We start from the raw sequence: 16534 nt of genomic DNA, 5'->3' as shown, positions 1-16534 counted from the left end.
ATTAAGTATAAAATAATCCAAATATTGATTATGCTTATCAAATCTTGATATTTATAATATGAATTTTAAAAATTAGAAAATAGTATAATTATAGGATTCCTGGGAAGTACATATAATTTTTGAATAACTGAATTTTAAGTAGTTAATTAAAATCATTTTGAAAATTTAACAGTGATTGCATAAACAGACCTCTTATTTTTGAAAGCAATAATACAGTGTTTATTTTTTTTCAGTCGTTTGTTTGTTTGCTTGTTTGTGAATTGGAGTTTCACTCTGTCACCCAGGCTGGAGTGCAGTGGCACACTCACGGCCTCCCAGCATCCTCCTGCTGGGCTCCAGTGATCCTTCCGCCTCAGCATTCCAAGTAGCCAGAAAAACAGGCGCACGCTACTATGCCCGGCTAATTTTTCTATTTTATTGTAGAGGCGAGGTCTCGCCACGGTGCCTGGGCTGGTCTCAAACCCACGGGCTCAGGCAGTCCACTTGGCTCGGCCTTCCTAAATGCTGGGATTACAGACTGAGCCACCGAGCCCGGCCTCTTTTATCAGTCTTATAGATAAAAAGGCCTAATTTTGATGTGTGAATATTTGACCACAAACTGGAGTCACATTTAGTCTGTCACAGAGTCATAGGGCCATAATTTAACTTTGTGACATTCTTACTAGTCAATAGTCCACATTTGTCTGGCTCCTTTAGGAAATAGTAAATGTGTGGAAGACAGACTTAGTCTCTATCGCCAAGGAATTGGCTACATAAAGGGAGAACTAGGGCAGGTGTACTCAAAATAAGAATGCTGTTTTCCATTTATTGTACTTTCTCTTTTTTTTAAAGCATCTTTTCATCTATCATTTAACTCTATATTCACAGCAGCTTATTCTGGTGGATAGAACAATGAATATTATTCCCACTTCAATTTCTGTAAGAACACTATTTGTAACCGAAAAATTATTAAGTTCTTTGAAATCTATAAGGAAGCAGTGTTTCTGGTACCCAAGATAATGAATAATAGTGGTCATATTTTGCTGCTGGTGATTTTATTTTATATATAGCAGATAAGAATCAGGGTTTTAAATATCCTTCGGTCAGAGAAGGATCTCTTATTCTACGTAAAAATAGTTAAGTATTCACAGATAAGAATTAAAGAAGAGGCACATTTTTTAGTTCTGAATAGAATGTATTTCCTGCACCAAATGCTTTAGTTATTAGTAAAACAGAACGTGAAGATTTAGGAGACATTATACTGAGGTGGACAGTTCTTTCTAATCAATTATTGGTCAGTAATTCTCTATTACTAACATTAAATGTGATTGTGTATTGATTATACTAACATATACATTGACCTTTAGATTCTGAACTAAGTAATTGATACAAAATGTTTTGTGGGACCAAATTAGATGCTCTCCAAGGTCCTTTCTAGCTCTCACATTTTGTCAGTCTCTGAAGCTTTGTGAATAGTAACGTTGGTGTATGTACTTTCGTTCTTTTTTATTCATTTCTCTTATCTGCAGTGCCCTTTTCTGTTCTTCGTATTCTGCTTTTTTTTTTTTTTTTGCATCAGAAGCGAGACTTTAATGGCGGTCTTGCAAGATTGGGTTTCTAGTGGGCAGGCACCTATATTGTTCTCTTATCTGACCACCTGCTCCAAACTTTCCCAGAGTAGTTGAACCTGAGTGCCACTAGACTACAAAAGGTTTCATTTTATGTTTCTAACTTTACTTATTTTTTATTATGTATTTTGTAATATATGTATCCTTTAGACAAGAAACAATGGTAACGCAAGAACTCTGTCCAAGTTGCCTGTGGGCACACACCTTGGTGTTCATCCAGTTCTCTGTTCCGCCTACAGTGTGATTCTTGGTGACTTACTGATGTTGTTACTTGAAAGCCAGTTGATCATATGTATACATCAGTCAAGGACCTCAGAGAAACAAGGCATCAGACCTAAATAATTTCTCATTCTACCCTCTTTGGCTATTTGCATGGAATTGCTTTGGTAGGAAAATAGCATTTGCTCTTGGGAAAAGTGAAACTTGTTTTCACTTAGCCAAGGGTAGCCTACCATACAGGGTCTTATGGAGCTTTGAAAGGCAGCTTGCATTGTCTTGTCCTCCCACTCCCATCAAATAGACATCTTAATGTGAAAAAAAAATTTTGCCTTTGATAGTTTCTGAATACTGGCCTAGAATAGGTAAGTCACAGTTTTATATATCAATCTGCTCCAGTAAGTATGTTAGTTCCTAAAAGGAAAATTCCTATATTGTATCTTTTTACTTTTATAATCTATCTGTTTACCCTCCCACAATTATTTTCCTGTCAGCCCTCTCTTTTTCATCCTGAGTATACACACACATAGTTCTTCCAGTAAATTAGTTAATAGGGAAATAGAATAGAATATATATATTTTGAGAAATAGAAGGAGCCTAGAGGTCATCTTGTTCTTCCACCTTATTAGATGATAAAATGGACACTCAGAAGTTTAAGTGACTTGTCCCAGATCTCTGTCAGCAGAGCTAGAACTAGATTCTGAGCAGCCTGACTTGAACATTTGATTCATGTTTTGTGAGTTAAGGAAGTGTTTAGAGACTTTCTAACTTTTCAGATTTCTCCAACCAAGTGAATTTTCTGAACAAGGCCTGTGGAATGACAGGGTCTCTCTGAGTTCCAGAAATGACTTTTCCCAAGAGAAAATAGGGCCCTAAATCATCAGGGAGAGACCACCAGACAGCCCAAGGGTTTGATTGACTCTGTAACCCCAGAAGAGAGGTGAAACCCAAAAACCTAAAATGTTTTGTTTTAAAAATAGCATATATTTTGGATTTTTTTGGTTTGTAAATTGTATGATATTATCACACAGTTTTTAAATTCAGCATATTTTGGAGTTGATGTTTTGCCATCTGATTCTTTCTTCCAAGTTGGTAGCCTTTGAAGTAGAGAGAATTAGAGTTGAAGAAAATAATCCATTGAAGATGATCAAGCATGTCAGAGAACTTGCTGAGCAACTATTCAAAAACGTAAGTATATCTGCTTAGATAGTCATTAATTTTAAAAGTATGGTATTAAAGCATTTTGTTTAAAAAAAACTAAAAATCTTCCTCTTTCTAGTTATAATCTTTTTGATCTGGATTAAAGATTAAAAGGTATTACAGTTGATACTGTATATCAAAATAGACCGCATTTTTCTTCCTTCCTTCCTTCCTTCCTTCCTTCCTTCCTTCCTTCCTTCCTTCCTTCCTTCCTTCCTTCCTTCCTTCCCTCCCTCCCTCCTTCCCTCCTTCCCTCCTTCCTTCCCTCTGTTGCCCAGGCTGGACGTGGCACACTCACAGCCACTAACTGGGCTCTGGTGATCCTTCCACCTCAGCCTTCCAAGTAGCCTGAGCTACAGGTACACACTACCTTGTCTGGCTAATTTTTGATTTATTGTAGAGACAAGGTCTTGCCAAGTCACCCAGGCTGGTCTCGAACCTGCGAACTCAGGCAATCCACTCGCCTCAGCCTCCCAAAGTGCTGGGATTACAGGCAGAGCCACTGAGTCTGGCCTAGACCACATTTTTCAAAGTAATTTTCCTGTCAGTCATTGTATTATTAAACATCTTAGTCACAGTTTTTCAGTTTGTCATTTTCTCTCATTGTGATTTTCATTTGGGTCTGATTTGCAAGAGATAGAGATTAGAATCATTGGAGACCAGAACAACCTCAGAAATAGTAGACCAACTTTCTCTGCTTCAGCTTGTTATAGTGATTGTCAGCCTGATTGGGAAAGTGGTTTGAGTCACATTGTTTTTAACAAACAGGTGGTGAAAAACTGAAAGCGCGCTAATTGGCAAGTGACAATAAAAACACAAGGGTAAAAATATTCCATGACTAGAGAAAATGCAGTAAATTAAAAGGATTGGGATGTGGTAAAGTGTGAAATAACCATTTGAATACCAGGAAAGAAAAGAGCCTAAGACTGTAGGGAGATTACATGCTTGTGGCCAAATGGATTTGGGCTGAGTCTTGGTCATTTCTCCTGCTTATCAGGCTTTGAGTCCTTTTACTAAGAAAAGTAAATTAAGTGGAAAGTATGGTTCTCCAGGGAAAAGTTGAGGAAAGATGTATTTTTAAGGAAATAGAGTTAAGAAGGATTTGGAGTCAGTATCCTGGTCCCAGCAGATATTGTTTAATTTAGTTGATTTGACTGGATGGACCTTTTTGGACATTTGGTCATTAGTCAGTGCTTTGTCACATTCATTTGAAATCTAAAAACCAATAGAGTAAGAGCAGGGATGCTAAAATGTGTTTCTTGTTTAATATTATTCAATTATTTCTGAGTTTTAAAGTCTACATTCAGAATGTGACCTTCCTTTGAAGGAATGAATGCTTTTTGAAAGAAAACAAAGCAAAGTTCAGAGGTTTTATATTCAAAAACAACAAAAATCCATCTTTTCTGATACAATTTGGTAAATAATTAGAATATTTGTAAGCTCTATTTTGTTAGTTCAAGTGGTTCATTATAAATTCTGGAAATATGTATGCTCTGCCTATAATATAAAAAGGAACAATAATATTACTAACACATGTAGAAATCATTGTTCATAGCATTCCTGTGCCTGTCAAAAGATGAATTTAGTTTCTATTTTAAGTTACTTAGCATGGTGGTATTTTAGTTGACTGTTACTTGCAGATTATTAGTTTCTTTACTAAGCAGCAATCCTTTCATATCCCTAAATAACATAACATAATGGCTTAGCAAAAGTCTAAATAAGTGGTTTTCCTGAGGTTATGTTACTTGCATTTATTGACTGGTCACATTTTTAGTTTAATTTTAGTTTTTGTTTATTTTTAGTTGTTTGTGACTATGCCCAATATAATAAATATATTTCTTGTTTAGTATGCTGAAACCTAAAAAGAATTCTGTTAGAAGGAAAACTTGTGTTCTGTGCTGGTCTTTACCACTCATGATGGCTGTATAGAAGTAATGTACAGCATGATCAAAGGAGAAATTTCTGTTAACCTATTGTGACAATAATAAATATTGGGTGTTAAGCACAATGTGCCAGGAATGGGATTAAGCACTTAACATCCATTAACACCAATCCTCATAACAACAACATAAGGTAAGTGTCATTATCCCCATTTTGCTGGGGATAATTAGCTCGAGACCATTAAGTGGTGAAGTACAGATTTTAAATCCGGGAATTTTCATCGATCCAGTTCTTTAGGCTATATTCTTTCACTTTAAAGCTGGATCATCTCCTGTCGGAAAAGATAATGATGTTTTTAATAGTTGGCTTTGCACTTTGTTCTTTTTGAAGTACTTTAATATACTTTCTCATTTGATCTTGGAAATGTAAATAGTCCTGTGAGATAAATAGAGCAGGTGTTGATAAGTGAGTACACTGAAGATTGGAATTTTTTTTTCTTGCATAGGTAAGAATGATATATTGATAGATTTCAAAGAATAGCAAAATGTTAAGTGGAATCTTTTCAACTGAATCAGTCAAATGAGACTGAGCCCCTTAAATGATTGTTTATTTCTTAGGTCTTACAGGACTATTCCAGAACTATAAAATTGTATAGCCAATAAGTTACCAGAGTTGGGGTTCTGACAAAGGTTTGTCTCTGTTACATGATTGAGTACCCAATATATGCAAGGGACTGTACCAAGCTACTGTAATGCAAAGACAAAAGGAACAATTCCTTCCTTGCCATCCTAGAGATTAAATTTTATGATACTTAGCCTATACCAAGCTGACACAAAACTGAAAACTGCAATAAAATGAATATCTAGTAATTATATATTCTTTTTGGTGGGTATAAAACACAATTCCTGTCCTTTAGAAATGACACTTTGTTATTGAGTTGGAATCTCACTCTGTTGTCCAGGTTGGAGTGCAGTGGCACATTCACGGCCACCCCAGCATTGACCTGCTGGGCTTCGGCAATCCTTCCACCTCAGTCTTTCTAGTAGCCAGAACTATAGGCACATGCTGCCATGCCTGGCTAATTTTTGATTTATTGTGGAGACGAGGTCTCACCAAGTTGCCTGCGCTGGTCTCGAACTCGTGAGCTCAGGCAATCCACTCGCCTCAGCCTCCCAAAGTCCTGGAATTACAGGCTGAGCCACCGAGCCCAGCTAGAAATGATGCTTTTAAAGCAATCACATTAAGGTATTTTACTATGTAAGAGGCCGTATTACTAGTAAGAGCCCTTCAGATACATTCTACATTTCGTAAGCCCTTATTGGACTTTTTTCCACAATCTTATTATATTCCATTTAATTTAATGCATTTTATTCCTTAAGTATGTACTTACTAGGTGCCATACATATTTAGATACTTATTCTCCTTATATGCTTCAGGAAAGCATACATATACATGATGAGTGAGAATTTGAGAACATCCCAACGGATTATTATCAGACTTTGTGAGATTCATCTAGTTCTAGTATTCAAAGTCCATAATGATCCTAGCAATCCTTAAGTAAACACTTTACAAACTTAAAAAGCAGAACATGATGGTGAAGTTACTTTCTTGAGTCATGCAGGGAATTGGGAAGGGGGTGATACCAATGGAAGGAAAATAATCCACGTGTCTATTTTTATCTAATCAGGTTTTCTTTTTTTTAATCACATTTCTAAAATTCTTTTTTGGTAAGCAAGAACCAACCATATAATTTGACTATGTCCTTAGTATTGAGTTAGAGTTGAGACCTGGTGATTCCATTCAGATGTTTATAAATACTTCGTTGCACTGAAGTCTGGTATGTGTATCTGATGTCTCTTAGTTTTCCTTTGAAGTGCCTCTAAAATGTACCTTAATTTTTCAATTTCTTCTCACCACTTCTCTACATGGCCTCTTAATGAGGTTTCCAGAATTTGAGTAGGATGGATTTTAACTGGGTTTAGCTACTTTTTTCCCTCTCTGAATCTTTCTGAATAATTAAGAAAAGCATTTGGTGACTTAGAATAGGTGGAATGAAGGAGAAGGAAACTAAATCCATTAGAGACAAGTTGTGTAAGCACTGGCAGGGTTTATACCATGAAGAGTGTTGGTGACACATCTATACAGCTTATCTTTCCATGCCCAATTGGCAATGCAGGAGTCTTCCCACTTTGGCTTTCAGAACCTTCACTGTCTACGTGAGAGCCCATTTAGCCACTTCCCTGTCCTATTCCCCTGTTTCTTCATATACATTATATATAAAGAACCACTAAATGCACACAAAATGAGACCCCTAACACAGTCCAAGACAATCACTTTATAAAACATCCATTTTAGGGTGTTAAGAAATCGATTGGACATATGTTTTACTGTTTTACATAGTACAGTTTTTCTAAATTGTCTTGCATCTACAGTAGTACATTAATATTTGCTAGACTATGTAATCTGTCTGACAGTGTTTGTAGTTTTGAAAATATTTTTTATTTTAGAGACAGGGTCTCACTATGTTGCCCAGGCTGGAGTGCAGTGGCTATTCAAAGGTGCAATCACAGTGCACTATAGCCTCGGACTCCTGGGCTCAAACAATCCTCTCACCTCAGCCTCCCAAGTAGCTGGGAATACTACCATATGCCACCACATCTAACCTTGTCTGACAGTTTTTATTAAGTTAAAGGAAAAATTAGAAGACTTCAATTTCCTTGTAAAATAATATGGATATTTCATTGCCCAACATTAAACCATACAGGTGTTAGAATTCTAACGGGAGAACAAAGCTCAAACACAAGAATACCCATTCCATATCAAATAAGATTGATACCCTTTACAATTGTATGGAATGTTAAATTCAGTATCAGGCAGATTTAATCTATATGGATAATATTTATACTGTTTGCAACTGTGAATAAAGAATTTTTTTTTCATTATAAGAAGAAAGTAGACTTTGTGATTAACCTTAGTCTTAGAGAGTCAAAACATAGATATAAACTACTTATTTAGATTATTTTGATGAAATGAAGCCCTTGACCCAAAACATAAAATCCAAATTGAACTCCCTCCCCAATCCTATCTAATTTCTTGGTTTGATCACTTATAAGTCAGGTTTATCATGACATAATTTTTATATACAATAAGTCTTATACTTTTTAATGTATAGATCTAGGAGTATTGATAAATATATGAAGTCATGTAACCACCAGCACCACAGTAAGTACCTAAAGTGTTCCAACCAACCCAGAACTCTCCATAAAGCCCTTTATAGTCACATCCTTCCACCACCTCAAACACAGTGCAACCACCAGTCTATTTTTTGTCTCTTACAGTTTTGCGTTTTCTATAATGTCATTATGTTTTTTCGAGTTTGACTTCATTTATATAACATAATGCATTTCAGATGCATCCATGTTGCTGCATATATTAGTTGTTTATTCCTTTTTTATTGCTGAATAGTATTCCATTGTATAGATGGACCAAAGTTTTATTTATGTGTTGACCAAGTGAAAAACAATTTTGGCAATTTAAGCCACCCTAACCATTTGCACAGGTTTTGGTGCAAACATAAATTTTCATTTCTTTTGAGTCAATACTTAGGAGTAGGATGCTGAGATGTATCATAGCACAATATTTAACATTATACTCTTTTCCCAAGTGTCTATACCACTTTGCATTCCTGCCAATAGTATATCATTTGCTCTACATCTTCACCAACACTTGGTATTGACAGTTGTGGGTTTTTGTTTTTAGCTGTTCTATCATGTGTATGGTGGTATCTATGTGATTTTAATTTGTTTCAGCGATCAGCAGGAGTGTAGGACTCATAGCTAGTACAATCACTATATACTGTCTTGGTACTTGTCTTAGAATAGGAAATTGCCATCTGCAATCATGAATTATAGCAGTGGTTCTCAACTGGGGTAACCCACCACCTTCCCCATAAAATTTGTCTGAAGACTTTTTTTGTTGTCACAGTTGGAAAAAATATGCCACTGTCATCTAGTAGATAGAGGTCAAGGATACTTCTGAACATCTTATCATATGCAAGACATCCACCCTCTACCCCAAAGATTTATCAAGCCCTAAATGTCCATGAATAAGGCAAACCAGCACATTAGATACTGAAATCATCTACCACATTATTTGTATTAAGAATGTGACATTCAATTGGGTGACCATTGAAAGGCCCATGAAGCTGGAAAATTAAGGATGCTTCATTCTATCAATGTCATGTATGCTGCCAGCCAACTCTAGAGTCTGGTTACATTTGGTGATGTTTAATGACTTATACTAGTGATAGTATTATCTTCAAGTGTATTTGAAAAAAGTTGTGTTACGTGCTATCCCACATAGTTCTAATTGATACACATGAAATATTTTTAAATGTTTGAATCAGTCTGGGAAACTTGGCAACCCTTAAGATCACGTTGTCATTCAGTGCTGAGACCAATGTGTAGGAAGAATTTTGTTTCTCAATGTGGCTATTGCCTACTTTGAATTTCCAGTGGGGGTTTAGGATTTATGTTTTGCTTTGCTTTTATTTGAAGTGCATTCTTAGCCTTTTTTTTTGCAAGCCCTAGGCATATTCTCATTTAGCCTGCCAAAAGGGGCCAACATAAGGGGTTGAGTTGGAATCCGTATTTCTAAACCAGATGGGTTTTGTGTGTGTGTGTGTGACTTCTTCAAGTCTGAAAAGTCATTGTGCCTCCCATTACTACAGTATACTGTTAAAGCAGGATTACAGAGACTATTCCTTGAAAATCAATATTCAAACTCAAAATTCTAGGATAGTGAATTTTGCCAAGCTTCCTTGGGTAGTTTATTTTGTTTACTTCAGGAAACATTGTTGCCAGACTCACTATAAGTGTTTAGTTGTCTAAATCCTTGTGTATTACTTTATATTTGCGTTTCACTGGAATCAAAGATGAAAATTTAGCTGCTGCTTTATACTGCTGAAAAATATGGATTTCCTTGTTTTAACAAGTAAATTCAACAACAAAATTGGCCTGCAATTTTTAATGAGCCCAATGACTTTCAAGGGATCTGTTCAGATGCATTAGGAGTTCCAAGTAAGAACAGATGTTTTTAAAATTTGTAGAGTAGTATGAGCCCTAACCTAAGAACTCCCTCTCGTTGTTGCCTTCTCAAAAGTCATTCTATGACCAAGCTAGGCTCGAGGTAGCAAATGTGGTCCTTTACATTTATCATACTGCCCGCTAGAGGGCAGCAGTATACAGACACAGCAGTCAGAAAGTCAACTACTACTGAATTTGGGGGCTTGAGTCTTTTTTGAATCTTCTAAATACAGCAGAATGTATCATAGTTTAGTAACTTTAACCTATGATCTGTATTTTGGTGTTCAGTATGTATGCAGTTGAAGATATTCAACTTTGGCATGATTTTTTTAAAGCTTGTAATTTTGAATTGTGTGGGCATTTGGTTTATGCTATTTACAATTGTTTATGGAAAGAATACTAATAACTAATAGCAACATCTTTTTAAAAATAGATGTTTTCTATCTGAAACCTTTTGGATACAATTATTATTCTTATAAAAATATAAGTATCTGGTAATGTGATGGAAATCTTAGGAGGAAGAGATGGTTTTAGATTTAGAAGCATGGTACCATGCCATAGCATATGCAATGAATAAATATTTTTCAAATGAATGTACCCTAGACTTATGGAAAACAGCCTTCAGACTTATTTTGGGAATCAAGGTGTGTGTGTGTGTGTGTTCATGTGTTCTAAGAGCTTTCCTGTGACAGCTTGTTTAATCCTTATAAGAATCTTATGGGGCAACCCCTTCAGGTCCCCTCCCACTGTGGGAGCTTTTCTGTCCTCTCAATAGATCCTGCTTTCTAAAAAAAAAAAAAGAAAAGAACCTTATGAAATAGGTCCTATGTTATTACCTTCATTACAGATGTAGAAACTAAAACACAAGGGGTATGTGAATTGATGCTACACTGGGTCATACTACTATAAGTAAGTGGTCAAGGTAGGATTTGAACCCAGGCATTCTGAAATCAGACACCATGACCTAAAAGTACTTTCTTATACTACCTCTCTCATTGAATTGTCTAGCCTTTTGCCTCTGAGTTGTATGCCACCTGTCTTTATCTCATTTTTACACATAGTCTTATTTCTGGGTGTATCATCCTATTCTATTTGTCCTTTTAGTCCTTCACTAATACCATTTGTCATGCTACATTAATTATTAAAGGCTTATATACATTTGATGTCTAGAAACTCTTCTTCAGAATTTCTTTATCAATTTTGGGATCTTTGTTCTTCCCTATAAAGTTCAGGATGAACTTGTCACATTACAGGACAAACTTTACAGATTTATAGAAGATTTACAGTTTTATAGAAGGGATAACTACATCCTTATTTTTCTAAACCACTTTAAGTTATTTTTGGAATAAGACAGAAGACAGATGCATAGAGAGAGAGAGAGAGAAAGAAATTATAACAGAAAAGGCACTGGCATTACTAAAATGACTTCTACTTTTATTTTTCCATGTTTTAAATTTTGTTATAATGAATATTATCTACCTTATAGGATATATATTTAAAATTTTAATTTTTATCATAAAGAAAATAAGTGTAAACGCAAGAAGTAGTGAGGAATATACTACAAATAATTCAGACCTCCCAAATGGAATTTTACCTCCCCAGCCTGAAGAAAGATACCTACCCAATATGTTTTAATGAATTGAGTGTATTTATAATTTTTGAGAAGGCAATATATGGGTAGGTGTCCTGCCTAAAGAACAAGCATACTACTTTATGAAAAGGACAGTTTTTAGTAATACTGGTGTTAATTCCAGATAATTTTAGAATAGTTTTTCAGCATACGGTTTAGAGAGTAATCACTAAGACATGGCACAACAATTTACTTATTTGTTTTTCCCTGTCTTTGCTAGATACACAGGGAAAACACAAAGCGTATATGAGGGCTACTTTGGCAAGAACAGATTTTATGTCTGATTTCACTTTCTGAGAAACCTTGTGAGATTAAGCAGGAGTAAATAACTTCGGCAAAGTTGTTTGTCCAACATCACATGATACGGAGTAGAGCAAGAACTGGAACCCATACTTGTGGACACGTAAAGCAGTACAGTCTACTGTATTGCTGAGACATGCTAACCATGTTAGCTGCCTTAGCCCAATCTATCATTTCTCTAGGTCAGGATCATATAACCAAAAAGAATTGTGGGGAGTAGCTCTAAAAGATGATGACAGCCATTTTTAACTATCAGGAGGATTTATGGGCTAGTATTAAGTTTAATCTACAACATGAATAATATAGGTTCAGTGGGAATAAGGAATTTTCTGATTGCAAAGGATAAGTACTAGAATTGCTTTAAGAATAGTTATAAAGCAGCCTTCCCTAGATAACTTTATAAAAAGGCTGGGTTCCATTCTTCCTGTAATATTTGAGATATAATCCTGCTTAACTAAGAGGCTAGATACAATTTCATGCCAGCCAAAAATATTAACTGATACATTTAATTCAATTATTGCAATCCTGTTGTCTTTAACACCGTGTCCCACCCATTAGAATGCAATAAAAAGAGTGCCTGCTATGTACCAGGACATTTTTAGATGCAATTGATAACAGAGCAGAGGACAACAAAATGCAACATTTTGTTAATTGACTGAAATCTCTTTCCTTATGGAGGTTTATTTTTAGGGAGAGAAGGATAAACAATAAACAAATTAAATATAATATGTAGTATGTGAAAAGGGTGATAAGTGCTATAGAGAAAAATGTAATAAGGGGAATAAGAAGTGTGTTAGCAGGGAGGGAATGATTTTATATTAAATGGTCAGGAAAGATGGCTTTTGAGCAAAGAATGCAAGAAGGGAGGGAGACTGCTGCTGTATAACTTCATGGAGGGATAGATATTCCAGACAGAGGGAACAGTTAGGTGAAAAGGCTTTGAGGCAGGATCAAGAAAACCTGTGTCTGGAACAGGACATAGTCATATAGAAAGGTCAGGTCTCCTAGGGCCTTGTAAATTGTTGTAAGAACTTTGGTTTTTACTCCGAGTGAAATGAATTGTCATTGGAATGAACAAAATAGCTGTGTGATGATTTGACATACTTTTAACTAGATAACTCTGTGTGCAATGTTGAGGGAGGGAGTACAGCAGGAAGACTAGGAGATTGCTATACTGCTGTAATGTGAGGTGTTGGCTTCAACCAAGGCACTGATGAAAACTGGCCAGGTTATACACATTTTAAAGGTAACGTCAACAAGGTTTGCAGAGGAATGGATGATTGGGTGTTAGAAAAAAGCATTAAAGGTGACACTAAGATTTTCACCTAAGTGATTATAAAAGATAAGTATGCCACTTACTGATATGGGGAAGACTGAAGAAAGCAGGATTAGAGGTAAGTGAAGATTAAGAGCTCTATTTTGTACATAGTTTAAGGGGAAATCCAAGTGGAAATACTAAATAATAAATCCAAGTGGAAATACTATGCATTGACAGTTACATATATGGGTATGGTGTTCAGGAGAAAACTCAGTTGAAAAAAATTTGTGGACCATTGGTGTTTTTATAGTTTAAAGATAGGGGACTGGAATTGATCACCAAGTAAGTAAATGTTCATTGAAAAGAGGCTTAAGGACTGAGCCCTGAGGTAGTCACATAGTTAAGACAGTAGGAAGATGAGAAACAGGCAAAGATAGAGCAAGAAGACCTAGAAACCAAGTGAAGAAAGTGTTCATGGAAGAGGCAAACAAGTGACCAGCTGTTATCAGATGCTAAGGATAGACATGTAAGAAGTAAGATTCTAGTACTTTATATTTTATGGCATATATTTGAATATATATATATTCACTCAACTGTCTGATTTCAGCTAGTGTTCTCCGAGCTCCCACTTCATTCCTGAAGATCTGCTATTGTTACTTGAACTTTGGAATAATTTTACCTATGTCTGATGTTGCAGGAGAATCCAAACCCTCATATGGCATTCCAGAAAGTTCCACGCCCAACAGAAGGATCCCACTTGCGAGTTCATATCCTTCCTTTCCCAAAGATTAATGAAGCTCGGGTTCAGGAATTAATACAGGAAAATCTTGCTAAGAACCAGAATGCACCTCCTGCTACACGAGTGGAAAAGAAATGTGTTGTGCCAGCGGGTCCACCTGTTGGTATGTATTTGTCTGGCTATATTATCTGTTTTAAAAGTAAAACCTTTATCAAGATATAAGACACAAAAAGGAAAAATATTCTTTTTGATGACTTTTCAGAAAGTGAACACTCATGTAACTAGAACCAAAGCTTTATCAGCACTCAGACACCCTGTTCCATTCACTACCTCCCACAAAGTGTAATCATAACCTAACTGCTGCTATTATAGAATCTTTTCTTTTTTATATAACAGTTTTATTGAGATACAAGTTTCATAACATAAATTCACCTATTTAAAGTGTACAGTTAAGTGGTTTTTGATATATTCAGAGTTGTTCAACCATTATTACTATTTAGTTTGAGAACATTTTTATAACCTTGTTTGAGAACATTCTTCATAAATAGAAACCCCATACCTGTTAGCAGTTATTCCCTGTTTCCCCTCAAACCACCTCTTCACCAGCTTTAGGCAGTAATCTGCTATCTGTCTTCATAGTTTGCCTATTATGGACATTTTATATAAATAGAATTATAAAATATACGGTCTTTTGTGACTGATTTCTTTCATATAGCCTAATATTTTCAGGGTACACCTATATTGTAGCATGTATCAGTATTTCATTTCTTTTTTAATGTCTGGATAGTACTCCATTGTATGGATATATATCACATTTTGTTATTTATTCATCAGGTGATGGACATTTGGGTTGGTTCTACATTTGGCTATTATAATGCTGCTGTGAGCACTCACGTGCAAATTTTTGTGTGGAAATGTTTTTAGTTCCCTTGGATATATACCAAGGAATGGAATTGCTAGGTCATATGGTAATTAAAAGTAGTTTTGCCATTTTACATTTTTCTTTTTCTTTTTTTTAGTTAGAGTCTCACTCTTGTCACCCAGGCTGGCCATTTTACATTTCTACCAGCAGTGTATAAGGATTTTGATTTCAGCTACTAACGATGCTGATCATCTATTCATGGGCTACTGACCATTTGCTTATCTTCTCTGGATAAATGTCTGTCTGCTCTTTTTTTTTTTTTTTTTTTTTTTTTGAGTTGGAGTCTCACTCGGTCGCCCAGACTGGAGTGCAGTGGCTGCTCCCGGCCACCGCAGCCTCAACCTGCTGGGCTCCAGCGATCCTTCCTCCTCAGCCTTCCGAGGAATTACAGGCATGCGCTACCACGCCCGGCTGATTTTTTTATTTATTGTAGAGATGAGGTCTTGCTGCCCAGGCGGGTCTCGAACCCGCGGGCTCAGGCAATCCACTCACCTCAGCCTCCCAAAGGCGCGGGATTACAGGCTGAGCCACCGAGCCCGGCTTGTTTGCTCATTTTTAAATTGGGCTATTTATCTTGTTGTTATTACAATTTTGAGTCAGAGTCTCACTCTATTGCCCAGGCTGCAGTGCAGAGGCACAATCATGTCTACTGCAGCCTTGACCTGCTGGCCTCAAGTGATTCTACTGCCTCAGCCTTCCAGGTAGCTGGGACTGCAGTCACACACTACCACATCTGGCTAATTTTTCTGATTTTTTTTGTAGAGGCGAGGTCTCCCATGTTGCCCAGGCTGGTCTCAAACTCCTAGGTTCAGGAGATTGTCTCGCCTCTGCCTCCCTAAGTGCTGGGATTATAGGCATGAGCCACCATACCTGGCCGTCTTTTTATTATTAAGTTGTAAGAACTCTCTATATATTCTGTATATAAATCTATTATCAGATATACGATTTGTAAATATTTAATCCCATTCTGTGTTTGACTTTCTTTACTAATTTTTATCACTTCTTTTCTTTAGCTATTGTGAGATATGTTTAAAATCTGCCATTATAATGATGAAATTGCCTATTTTTTATTTTAGTTTTTTCTGTGTTTTTCTTTATATATTTTGAAGTTGATTTAATAGATGCATATATATTTACAAGTGTTATAACATCCTGGTGGTTGATCTCTTTACATTATGAAATGTGATCTAAGTTATATTCTCTAAAGGAAAATAATAATTCCGGATGGTTTAGACTCATTATAAGAAAATATGTTTTCTAATAGCTCAGCCTAAAGAAAATTTAAAATACTGGTAATGAGATTTTTCAAATTAAATGTTTGTAAACATAAATATGTTGCTTTCTCAGTAAAGAATATAGTATTATTTGGAGACTATAAGAAGTTTCATATTCTAACATCTATGTTAGATGTTCAGTGTATGCCACTGAACTACATGTGTGGAAAGCACCAGAGCCGACAATTAAGAATGAACACTTCAGACAGAAAAGTCGCATGAAATTATCAATTTTACTGTTATGGTCATGTGGAAAATTAATATTACATAATTTAAAATGATTTTTAAAAAACTGGTAAAATCCATGTAAAGTCTGTAGTCTAGTTCATTGTATTGTGTCCATTGTTTTTCTTATTCTGATAGATCACTATAGTTCCATAAGATGTCATTTTAAGGGGAAGCTGGGTGATGAATACATGGATT

The 16534-nt window shown here is 35.8% G+C and overlaps 1 protein-coding gene across 2 annotated transcripts in view; it reads left to right on the top strand.

The window, feature by feature from the left end:
• The window catches only part of SBF2 (SET binding factor 2), a 241686-nt gene that overhangs the window by 55778 nt on the left and 169374 nt on the right, over nucleotides 1-16534 (top strand). For both annotated transcript variants that reach the window (XM_021710296.1, XM_021710295.1), the window contains exons 11-12: nucleotides 2913-3011; nucleotides 13874-14078. In XM_021710296.1, coding sequence (XP_021565971.1) covers nucleotides 2913-3011; nucleotides 13874-14078 — 304 coding nt within the window. The remainder of the gene's footprint in view (nucleotides 1-2912; nucleotides 3012-13873; nucleotides 14079-16534) is intronic.

Source organism: Carlito syrichta, unplaced genomic scaffold, assembly GCF_000164805.1.
Source record: "Carlito syrichta isolate Samal-C Ts95f unplaced genomic scaffold, Tarsius_syrichta-2.0.1 Scaffold288381, whole genome shotgun sequence".
NCBI lineage: Eukaryota > Metazoa > Chordata > Mammalia > Primates > Tarsiidae > Carlito > Carlito syrichta.
This window is presented reverse-complemented; position numbering and strand designations above follow the sequence as displayed.